This window comes from Sparus aurata, chromosome 2 (assembly GCF_900880675.1).
Source record: "Sparus aurata chromosome 2, fSpaAur1.1, whole genome shotgun sequence".
Classification (NCBI taxonomy): domain Eukaryota; kingdom Metazoa; phylum Chordata; class Actinopteri; order Spariformes; family Sparidae; genus Sparus; species Sparus aurata.
Genome location: NC_044188.1, coordinates 23,576,709 through 23,589,526, shown reverse-complemented (window position 1 = coordinate 23,589,526; position 12,818 = coordinate 23,576,709). Strand labels below are relative to the sequence as shown.

The following is a 12,818-nucleotide window of genomic DNA, read 5'->3' as shown; positions in this document are numbered from 1 at the left end:
TGGCAGGGAGACAACATGCTCCCAGCGAGAGCGGTCAGTACTTTGTTTGTGGCTGTCGCTGTAGCCAGCTCTCTCTCCCTCTGAATAAGACCACTTTGAATGCATCTCACAGTCTCAGTTTCCGACAGCTCCTCTTCTTCTCTCAGCTGTTTGTGGCTGTCAGGCCTGGGAAAATGCCTCTTAACCCCACAGGAAATGACAGTTGGTGAACAGACGGAGCTGTTGCTCGCAGTTGTCTCTACCTCAGTTGTGCTGCAAATAAAGTGCTTTTCTAGGTACGTTCAAGGATGAGATTCTGAGGGTGATCTGGGGTGTTTGTCTTTGGTTTGGTTGTTTTTTTTTCTACAAACATCAAAATCACTTTATTTGCACTTGCTGATGTTTGTATTGATTGTTGTCCTGTCTTTTACTTTGATAACCCTTATTATAAACTTCTCTCAGAGTACATTTAAAACACGATAACTGCAGCTACTTTCATTGTTATTATTTGCATTGTTTCTAATGAAAATGTATTTTACAGTTGACTGTTTATACTATATACAGCCATCAGTTGGAAAACCTGACCATGAGAAGCAGATTCATTAATTCACTTACAAACAAACGGAAAAAATAATGACAAAATTGTGTCAGTGAGCAGTGCACTCCTGGATTGTGTGGTAATTAGTGAGTTCTGTGAAGTTTGAGCTATGAAGACGAGTTGTGGGCATGGACTGGCACAGTTTCACATCCTCAGATGGGAGAAGAATATAATGTCTGCAGGAGCTCCATAAGTGGCACCACCTGCTGATATTTGTGTCATTTTCCGTTCCAGTGACAAGATTGGCTGGCATTTCGCTTTAAATTCAGAAAAGGATGAAAAGATCTAATTAAGAGTATCTTCAAAACCAAAAAGAGGAACCTGCCAGTTATTTTAGATTTGATGTTTTCAGAACCTCCAAACGTCATTACAAGTTTGAAGCCACTCACACGGGATCTGTACAGAGTTGGTGCAGCCAGATGGAGAACGACAACCACATAAACGCATCAATCATACTAGTGGCACCGAATGTAAGAGGCAGCATAGCATGACAGAGCCAAATATAATGACTTGTCACCACTTCATTTCTACCATCACTTAATTGCTCCTAATTACTGTTGTAAAACTGAAACCTAATAGAGCCAATCGGAACTAATTCAGACAAATCTTGCTGTCATGTAGGTTAAAGCGCTGTAGAGAACAGTAAACTGGCTCTGTGTTTGGTGCCTTGCATGCAGAATCCAGCACTTTGAAACTGAAACCTGTTTGATTCCTCTTTATATCAGTGATTAACTTCTTTTTTTTTGTATAACTGCATTTATTATAGCTCTTTTGTGCTGATACTGAGCAGACTCTGCATTTACCTCCTGTTGCCCATGCTATTTCCCTGTTAGTATTTAGGACTAGCCTAAAATATTACAATCCTACTAGGGCTGCACATTATTGTAAAAAACTGACAAAGCAATATTTCGGTTTTCGGGGATTTAAAAGAAAAACAGGGTTTATGAGCAGATAACTTGAATAGCTATTGAATGGCTATTCACATGATGACACAGGAGACTGAATGACAATATAGTCAATATTTACCAAGTGCTGCAATCATACTGCTCAGCATTGATGTGGCGCAAACACAAAAAACACACCTACAATGTTAAAGAGCCGAGTAAATTTGCGATGCACTTCCTGCAATGTTACTGTTGCACACACACACATTAAAGTGTGGCTGCAGAAAATATTTTATTGTATCGCCCAAACTCCCACACCTCTTTAGTTAAGTCCTTTAGTTTAATAATAGCCCATTTTATGGGTCCAGCTAGCTGTCTCTTCGTCATAACTGACAGAGAAAACAACATTTGCTTGACAAATGACTACTATTGTGCTATTTACTATTTTCTTAAATGCATCCTTCCTAATGCAGGCACTAAATTAAAATGTATCAATTGTGGAACCAACCAATAACCAGTCAGCTGATTTGTCTCGTTCCCTTTCATCATAGCTGTGACTCCAGTTGAGTTAATGTGGGTCTCTGCCACAGCCTCGCAAACTGTATGCAATACCACATTCAGTGTTATAAAGAGCTGTGCCTGTTTCCATAGTGTATCAAGGCTATTTTTAGAAGGCAGGGTGTCTAAATAAGAGATGAAAGCTTGGGTTTTTGATCAGTTCAGCAAGTCTCTATGGATGTCGACCAAAGAGAAGGAGGAGGCAGCCCCTTTTCATGCTGAGAACTACACGACATAGGATTGCCCAGCAGCTCTGATTAATGAGGATGCACTTTTGGCATTTCATAATATGTCTTGCTGTTTAAGTAGCTATGTCGTTTTTGTTTGTATATGAAACCAAATGAAAACCCTTTAAGTGTGCCCTGTAGCTTTGTTGTGTTAAAGTTGTTTAAATGTAAGTAGTAAATGACTAATATGACTGTATTTATGCTTGCATTGAAGACATTTCACAGTTAAAGCCTGGTGAAAAGTGCAGCAGCATATTTGGGCTCCATTAAGAAAGAGAGTAGTCTGTTTTGAATGCAGTCATTTGCGGCACAATGTGTTCTTTCACTCTTTACAGCGAGTTGGTGTGCAATCAGATCTCAATGTGACCGGAGCTCCAGTAAGATATACAGTAGATTAGCACAGGAAAGGGAAGAGGTAAGATGGGGTGAAGCCCGTTACGTGAGCAGGGTGTAAAATCTAATCATAGCCTCACGGTGCATGTAATATTCTCCCGTCACCCTACTGGCTCTACACACTGCAACCCCGTTTCGTTGCGTGATGCACTCCTTCATGAATGAGTTATTGCTCAGGGATTAATTTTTTGTTTGGGGAGCACATTGTTTTTGATGGACGACACATTGCGGCACATCAATAGCATCATGCCCGATGAGAGATGCTATTCAGTCAGACGCAGAGTATAAATATTTTACGTGAAAAAACTATTTTAACCTAATTCCTCTCTTCTGTCTTTTGTTCATTCTTTTTTAAAACAGTACAGCTTTTAATAGATGAAGGGGTCTCACATTAAATTTCACTCTTACAGTTCTTTTTTGCATGTGTTGTTTATTTTCTCCAAGTATCATAATCACCATAAAACACATAATAATGTGTAATTGACAGAACTAGTGCAGAGCCCCTTTCAAAACAGGCTGTTCGACAAAGATTAACTGGTAATAGAGGATTTAAAGATCCAGTGTAAAGCCTCTCAAACTGGGGCCGCCTCGATGATATCAAGCGTGTTTGATATTTATGATTTAAAATCTGGATGATTACATCAGAAGTTTCCGAGCTGGACCTCAACAACCAATGAAAGCAGCATCCTTGAGCAGCTGACGGTGCCAGCAATGGTAAACATTGTAGCCCTTAATGCTGAAGTGCTGGGGAAAAAGTACTAAAACAGTAGTTTTTTTTCTTTAACCATCCTCACTATACATGCAAACATCTCTGTTTTAAAAAAGAAGAATTGTAATAAAAATATTTGTGTTTTCTTTTCTTTCACTAGTTTCCAAAACGAATTCAGCACTAGCCAGGTCAAGATCTTTAGACACAGGGTAGTGGTGTCCATACCGCTTTTGTCCACAGGGTCCGCCAGAACTCTGAAAGAATAAAAGTGTCTTGTCGCAGCTTTAATGTGACTGTTAAACACAGATTTAAAAACTGCTAGGGTTGGTTTAAAGAGTTTTACTCTTGAGTGCACAGAGAGGACATACTTCCATACCCCTTGGCACTTCCTGTCTTTTGCTCGGAGTTGCATTGGTCGTAGATGTCCTAACTGCTACAGAGAAACCAACGCTAAGTCTTTGATGCAGCCTTCCAGCAGCTCTCTGTCCATTACCTTCTTCAAATCTCTGCATGTGGTTTCAAAATATTTTTTCTTACCAGGGAGTAGATAGAATATGTTACAACATATGTACTCTAATTGCATCCACTATAACAGCTGTGATCAATCACATTGTAATCATTGCGCTCCAGTTTCATGGAACCCCTATATCGGATACATTTTTACTGCATTCAGACCTTTATTATCTATACAGGTTTCTACAGGATTAGTAAGGATTGTTCCAGCAGCCTGTTCATTGTTCTAGTTCATTTCATACTTTATCCATCATGTCAGATATTTCCCCGTCCTAAGATACTCAATGTCTTGTGTCCCTGTAAAGAATTAATCAGAGCACTTTATGCAGCGTGTATTTTCATGAGTGTTAGTTTAATCAACATTAGCATGCCTATTTAATCTGCCCACGGTCTTTGACATTGTGCTGATAGGGACACAGTGCTAAGAATAGAGAAGCAGGGAACAATAGAGCTGAACTCTGATGGTCAGTAATGACGCGTGAAAGGCAAGCAATCCCATGGTTGTTCTGTGCTGTTTAGCCATCACGGTGATGGAAAACTGTGCTCTCTGTCTCAGCTGTAACAGCAAAGCCTCTCTGTGGTAGGTCCATCTGTTGACTCCACTAACGTATGCATGGCAAAGTGCACGAGGCGCTGAGACACAAGATGGCTAGACCATTAGGGTTCGTCCCGCTGTGCACTTTATTTTTTTATATTTGTGACAGTGTACTCACACTGCACAGGTGTATCAACATGCTCTCCAGCTAGAGAGCAGTGTTTCACAGATTCATGCTGTTTCTATTTTCTAACACTCTTTCTGTAAAAGTATCAACACATGAAATCATGGCATAGCATGGGCATGGGCATGGGCCTTGAAACCACAGTCTTTAACTACCTTCTCATCCATGTCCACTTGCTCAACCATGACATCAGCTGTTCACCTGAGTTGAGCCCAGCGATGCCAGATTACGACCCGAGGCTGCTAGAACGTGTGAAACTGTAACTAGAAATGGTGTCTCGCCATGATTAATGCATGATGTTCCCCCACTTCCACACTCAGCCTCTAGGTCTCTGTCTGTGAGAGTGTGTGTGTGTGTGTGTGTGTGTGTGTGGGCGCATGCATTTGCTGAGATCTACCTTGCACTTGTTTATACAAACATAAACAATGCTGTGATGGAACATGCATAAATGATGTTGATATCTTCAGTAATGCAGTTGAGAACACCTACCATAATAAATATTAAACAATGAGATCATGATTATTCAATAATGCAAGTGGAATAATTAAATAGTTCAATATTATCTAGATGTATCTATTCTAATTGAATCATGTTTAATGCCAAGGACGGAGAAAGAGAAAATAGATTGTTTTGTTAGAAAGTACATGATTTAAATAGAAATGTTGGGGTCTGATAACTCTTTCATTTTGTGTGTGTAGTTAATTGTTGGCTTGTTACAACTCCGTGTCTAATCGTTGTTCAAATCTTTATGAGCCTTCTTTGTTCAGTAACAGAATGCAGTGTACAAAACGTTAGATCATTTAGGTCATGTAATTATTGCGGAATATCAGTCAATGAATAATAAGCAGCTCAGGTCCAACGTCTATTCTCAAAGTTTTATGTTACAAGCTCTCTAATTTCTGTCATCTAAAAACACTAAATGATGTTTTTATCCTGCAATGACATGCAAGGATTTTAAGTAATAGGAAGCATTTCATTCACAGAGAACAGGAATTTGCACACTGATGCACACTTTTAGCAGTGACCTATAAACAATCCAATAACTTTAAGTCAAATATTTGTGAATGAATCCGTGCTGAGAAAATACAAAGGGATTTGACAGGCTAACACTATTACACTGATGGCAACGTTTGAATTTACAGTTTTATCAATAGTAATTGGTGGGAAAAGGATAATCTGCCTTGTATTGCTAGTCTAACTCTATTTCAGAGTATTTCAGCACATGATTTTCACTGTGTCCTGGATAAATATAGGCAAATCTCCAAGTTTCCTGTGGGTTAAAGTTATTAAAAAATATCTGCATGCAAGTTCTAGAAGTAGCCAAGCGGCCTCAGTCATGTGCATAGTGCTCCGTGTCCCTGCTGATATTCTGATGGCTACAGTCAGTGTTCTGTGTTGTGGCTTGTTGACCCCAATGCAGCCTTTGATTCAACTGATCAGGCCACACTGATGAACAGAGGGATACAGTGGGTCAGTGTGGTTTTAACGGTCTTGCTCTTTAAATAGACACCCTCAGTTTTGTTCATTTCAAAACCTTCACTTGCATGACTAAACGCTGGATTATTAATCTTGATCTGCATTAATTTTCCCGCTGAAACGCACAGTATTTGTTAACAATACTGTACATTAAATGTAATTGGTACACTAAGGATAGTTTGAAGGGATAGGCGCATTATCATCCTGGCAGATTATCAGAGGCAGATATTCAGCATTTGGTATTGCTGTTTTTGTGTCCAATGAAATAAACTGAGTAAAGAATGCACTTCTCTGGCCCTGATGTCTCTGCTCATCACTAGATAGTCTCACTCACTGTCCCGCCCACATCGCTATCTGATTGTTAGTTGTATTCCATCAATGGCTCATCTCGACATTGACACTAACAGGATCTGTCTGTTGATGGTTAAATGTTGAATTTTATTTGAGACAAATATGAGTGGCTCAGATGACATTACTTGCTAACAGCCCCCACAGTTGTTTAGCTTTTTTAAGAAATCAATACATAGTTGGACAGTGGACTCGGTGCGGAGAAGTAGAGTCCCAGCACAGTAGCAGGAGTCACATTTAATTTGAAACAGAGTAAGGACAGTTGACTGAGAAGATGGCGGAGGATTTGCTATGAAAGTGAAAGGCAAAAGCGCGTATTTGGCGATATGTTGGATTTAAACCCAATGCAAACAGGAAAACCTGATAACGTTAATGAAGAGTTTGTTACCTCACTGAGAAGTTGTGTGCAGCTTGTTGCCTGCAGCTCTGCATCTTAGATCTCCTTCTTGTACCATTACATCCACAGACCGAATAAAACCACTCCCAGACGTATTTAAAATGAATCCACTGTCAACAAATGCCCGAATTGACCATTATTTTGCTCTGTAGATGCAGCTTTGATGAATAATGATGGCTCTATACTCACAGAACAATGTATTTCCTGTCACTAGCTCACTTCAATAGTAAAATTCAACTCATGTTTCTCCAGTGAGATCCTTTTAATGTGAAGCTGAAGCCGCATGAAATGTTCTTGCCTTTTCTCATATGAAGACTCTGTACCAGTGTTTTCACAAGCTTTTTAATTGGTGGGAAAATGACATCACTGCGGCAAACCCTAGCTCACAATTTATCCCTCCTGAACACAGATAGTGCTGAAAGTTAGCTTGGTCTTATTATATCGCAGCAGTTCTTGAAATCTATTTTTAAAGTCCAAGTTTCAGGATGCGAAGATATGAGTTTTATAATCACTTAAGCTGCTTGGCTGCTCCTTCGTAAAGCCCCCTGTGGAGTGCTTTTTGTCTTGGCCTTACATTTTCTTCCCGGTTGCTGTTGTCAGAGCCGTCTTCTATTAAGTCTCCTTGATGATCCTGGATAAGATCAGGCCTTTTCTCACTTTGTCCCATTTAAGAAAAGGCTTTTCATGCCTTCACTTCCTCCAGGCTAGATTAATGCATGGTGGTGATCCTCTGTGAGTGAGAGCGGCAACAAAGCTTGTATTTACATTAGAGAGCACATTCATTCAGATTTCAAATCCATGACACTACTTTCCCTCTCCACATTTCTGATCTTCTAAATAAATGCCAGCTTCGACAGCAAAGATGTTGCTTCCTCAAGCTCTTTGATCCAGAAACATCCTCTAAACCTTCAGGCCAGAACTCAAACTCCACTATACTTTAGATTAATTCAATTGCGAAATAGATTCACTTATTCTCAGTAGTAGTGAACATTGCACGCTCTCTCTTCCCTCTCAGTCTGCACATAACAGCTCCCCCTGCTTTTTTTTCTTCTCACCTCATAGACGCCCAGCTGAGGAAGCCATATGTGCACAGCAATTATTCTAGTGATGCTAATGTCGCAGGCTGAGAAGAACGCAGATGGTTGTGCTTAGTATTGACTTTTTGTCTGCGTTATTTTTGATCTGGGTTTCCCACAAGGCTCCCACTCAACCCTGACAGCTTGCTTTGTGATGGTTTCTCCTGTACTCCCATCATATTTTTATCTCGCTGCTCTATTTGCTTTGACAGTTGCACCTGCAAAACTGGCAGTGTTGGCCAGCATTCAGCAAAACTCAAGGGTGTATCATTAAACAGGATGTCAGCAAATCGACTCCTAAGTCAAGGTCAGACATCTGGTGAGAGGGTTCTTTGTAAGTCCTACTCACTTCGGTATTAACCCATGAAGCAATTAGCCACCACATTGAATAACTATTGTGTACCGAGGAATGAATAGAGGTTATCTCTGATTTTGCTTGTGGACATTGATAAAACATTTAAGGGTCTGTGATACATTTGATGTAATTTTGAGGAAAGACAGGTTTAAGGGATTGATTAACCTGGGCTGGTGAATGGTGGTGATTAGGCACTGTATGTTTAGTAGATCTGAATTTGATCATGCAAATGTGTTTGTTTGTGCAGCTCTTCAGAGGCTCTGCCTGTTTCCTGCGATTGGTTATCGTGGTATCTGCCTCTGTGTGTGTGTGTGTGTGTGTGTGTGTGTGTGTGTGTGTGTGTCTGTACACGCCTACTCTTCTGATTATCTGCCTTGAGTGGTTGTTTGGCTGCTTTACTTGGTCATCATCACCCTCAGCCTTGCCTGTTCCTTGCAATCCTATCACCTCCCTCTAACCTGTAGGCATTAACTGCATGGAGACAGCGACACCCTGACCAGTGCAAGACGGACTTCGGGGCACAGCGTGGGCCGACAGCATCTTCCTCTGCTGCAGCAACTTCAAAATGGCCGCAAAGTGACGACAAACGACCTCCAAGCCTTTTCACAACATCAGCATCAATATTCAAGGGCTGACAGTTGGTGCCTTCCTCTTTAGCATTAGCAACAGCAGCTAAGGTAACAGCTTTGGCAGCTTAGACAGTAGCATAGCCAATGTGTAAGTGCGGGTGTGTGTAATTTGGCCTGCCTGTCCCTGGGGAGGACCAGCAAAGGAGTTGTGTTACACTCCCCGTCAGGCCTTATACATGTTTCATCTGCTGCTCTCAGAACAGAAGCCCCCTTTGTTATCTAATCCAGCCCTCTCCTTCCCGGCCTGAGAGACTGAGTTTACTGCCACAAGACTGCTCTTCACAGTCTGTCAGCCAGCCACTGAACTGATACATATCAACCAGCAGCTGAGGAGCAGCACAAGGACTTGATCAGCCCCAAGATACCTGCTATCAGGACCTCTGAGCTCGTCTTTCAGTCCATTGGCTGGCACATGGAGACGACTCTTAAGTAAACAAGAAGAACTGAGCGGGCTGTTTAAGGTCCACCAAAGATTGTCAAGAACTCTATATTGTGCCTCATCAGTTTAACACTGAACCTCAACTTTATCTAACAGCTCTTCAAGCTGCAGAACTGGAGAATTGTCAATTCTTGTAACCAAGGATCTCACACTTTAAGGGTGGCATTTTAATTTTAGAAAAGGTTGTCAGGACCATGAGCGACATTCTTAGACCCCCTTCACTCCAGGTAAGCATTCCAACCGATGCCCCAGCGTACTCAGACGGAGGAAGCAACCACGTGTCAGATGGCTCCATGCAATCCAGCTCCTCAACCCCGACGCTCCGACGCAAGCGCTTCAAGATGCGGCGCATGAGGAACGTGCCCAGCGAGAGGGAGATGGAAAAGGGGCGGCTGACTGTGGGCCACCTGACGGCCCGATCACGCTCCAGCTCCAAGGAGTACCTCCAGCTGCCTTCCATTGAGATCACGCCATCCAGCGACGAAGACGCCGCCTCTTCCTGGTCGAGATGCTCCACGCCCAGCGCCTCTCCGCGCCGCAAGCGTTTCCTGTTGAGGAAGTGGCTGAAGGTCAGAGAGAAGAAGGAGCAAGCCAGTGACAGCAGGTTGGTATGGGCCCTCCCGAATCACCTCTCCCCATTCCCCTCTTCTCCCCACATCTTCCCTAATACCTTCATGCTGCTTCAAGGCTCCTGCTACCTGCACTAATGTGTTGTATCACTAACTGAACAAGGGTTAGTAGATAGCTTGATACCTGTTCAACGTTGGCCACTGAGAAGCAAAATGTCTTCCCTTCATATATATGAATGCTTTAATATCTAAGTTCTCTTCAGTCTTACTACTTTGTAAAACTGTTTTTGGTTCCAAGAAATCATTCAACAGTGATCTAATTAGGGGAAGAGTGATTTTGTCTGAGTAATTCATCTAGATGTGATGCATTCCCCTGTATTTTATTCCAGTCTTGTGTTGTAGCATGTGTCAGACTACCAACACTCACTTGAACATAGTCCTGAAAAACAACATCTGTGTTGAAAACTCCAAATGGCACATGGCACTAGTGTTGAGAAAGCTGCACGTTGATCTGAAATGAAAAGACTGTCTAATCAGTTTTTTTAAATAAAAGCTGATCCATCCTGATGCTTTGATTGAACTAGTGGTTTATACAGATCAAAGAAAGCAATATCAGCTCATATAAACATTGTGAAGGTTAGAAGGTAAAACCTAGGTTATGAGAAATGTGTAGTTCATACGCATGAGCTGTAAAAATATTAATTAATGACAAAGATTGTTGAATGGACAGAGCGTAGACCTCTGCCCAAGATTCAACAAAGTGAACTTGTTGCTTCCTCTTGGGTTCATTCATGTGCACTCAATGTTGTGTATAAAACTAATAGCTCAGGAGATACTCTATGGACATTTAAAACTTAAAGGTCAGCCTTCTAGCAGTACTCGGGGAAAGGTTGAGGGGTTTACAAAATCAATACTTTTCATCCTTTTGGATGCATTGTTGTGAGATACACTGGAATCAAAGGGACAGTATGTGTTGTGGCACTATAGGAAAGGTGATAGGGGTCAATACAGTTCAAATCAGCCCCTTTAAAGTATTCTAACAATTTCAGTAATGTGACTTTCCGCAGATTCAAGGTTAATAAAAATGCAGGACAAAAGGTATTTGGAATAGTTATGCAAAATGTTCAGTTGTCAGTCTGAATTAAGGTTAGGTGGAATGTGACAGGGACAAAAGTATTGTAACTGGATGTACTGTACTAAAGATTTCAATGAAGCCCTACAAAGCTGATGAAAATTTACAAAATCTTACAGACTTGAACAACAGCATTTATGGTTCTATGAGTAACTTATGTGGAGGGACCAATGTATTATAAAGATAACTTAATGAGTATGCCAAGTTAATGTTTTATATAGGGGTAAAAAGGATCACAAAACTTAAAATATATGAAATATTCAGCACTCAATTGTTACATTAAAGTGGACAAACGACCCCCACCTCTTGGCAGAAGATGTCATATCCTGACATTACCTTACTGAATATCCAGACTTTTTATTTAGCAATTTTGGCAGTGTGTTCAATGTGACTAAACAAATGATATTGCTTTAATGAAGCAGAGCAGTCGTCTAGATTTTATAAGCTGTTGGTGCTTACACTGCCTTTTACAAGCAGAGAGTTTTTGACATACTTCCTATATGTATTTATGCTGTTTACAAAGTTCATAAGTAGAAGGTAGGTCGGCTCAGTTTATGTGAATTATTAATGCTAAAATACCCTCAATCACTGACTGCATAACCAAACAAAAAAGACAAAAATCAGGAAGTTTTGAAATAAATCCAAGGTTCACATGTGTGTTAAACTATGTGTAGGATCCATACATATCATGGATGAACTACATTCAATTTTACCACTCGTATTAGATGAAGCTTTTCAAAAGGTTTTTATAGTTTACTTTATGAGAATGTGTGTGTCTGTGTTGCAGCACTAAGTGAAGTCTAGATTGTAATTTTACTTGAGAGTCTGGAGCACTCTCTGGTGCCATGCGATAATCTGCTGAGCTTAGAGCCTTCACTGAGTTGCTGTTGTAAAAATATTGAGCCAACTTGAGCAATTTTTTTCCATTTGCAGAATTCATGCAGTGTATCAGTTTCACTTTGATCTTCTGCTTGATTAATTGTATTCTAACTAGTCACGGGAAAATTGGTCTGATGTGCCCCTCTTTAGTCATTTTTAGCCATTTTTGGACGAGTGCAGTTCTAAGAGATGACAAATTGAATATCTGGTAGTTATTTCTCCTCTGTCTTTGCTGCATCCTATGAGTTTTCGCTGATAACAGATGGCTGCCAGGAACAGGTTCATTACACACTCCATCAATGTGTTATCTTTGTCTGAGTGGAAGACACCATCTCTCCAGAGGCACGAGTGCATAACCCCGACAGCATCCCTGAGTGTGAAATACTGTCATTATCCAGCACATCATAAGTAAAGCCCGATTTCCCCTCAGGGCGTAATGTGGACTGTTCTAACAAGGGCTCCTCGGCTTAATACCACACTGTGGCGTTAAGATGACATGGCTCCTCCTCAAGCTGCTGCTTGTAACTAGCTGCGTGTGGTATATGAAACACCTACAGGCTTAAAGCAGCATAAGAGTGACATAAATAATCCAGATCTGTATGTTTATCTTCAGTTAAGTCGTACATGGTGTATAATGTTACATGACAAATTCTGCTTGTTATGCGTCCTTGCACATAGATGTGTTCTGATTAATGTCAGCACTTTTGCTCACATCCGTTTATTATAACTGCCTTGGGTGCCTTTAATTTCTTATTAATTTATGTAGTGTCTCAATAGTGCCATGAATGCACAATGCCTCTGGTCTTATAGCCATATAGAGGAAGGAGCATGGTCATTTGTGAGCATGTAGTACATAAGATTCAGCTCATGTTGCTCTAATATTAGCTACACCTGCAGCAATGCAAGGCAAGGCACATTTATTAATATACAGACTTTCA

The 12,818-nt window shown here is 40.9% G+C and overlaps 1 protein-coding gene across 14 annotated transcripts in view; it reads left to right on the top strand.

Moving 5' to 3' along the window:
• gramd1bb (GRAM domain containing 1Bb) overlaps positions 1 to 12,818 on the top strand; it is a 138,275-nt gene that overhangs the window by 48,189 nt on the left and 77,268 nt on the right. For 11 of the 14 annotated variants that reach the window (XM_030438886.1, XM_030438869.1, XM_030438933.1 and 8 more), the window contains exon 2: positions 8,697 to 9,904. The exons of the other annotated variants lie outside the window; for them this stretch is intronic. In XM_030438886.1, the coding sequence (XP_030294746.1) occupies positions 9,495 to 9,904 (410 nt within the window). In that variant the 5' untranslated portion in view covers positions 8,697 to 9,494. The remainder of the gene's footprint in view (positions 1 to 8,696; positions 9,905 to 12,818) is intronic. 14 annotated transcript variants of the gene reach the window in all.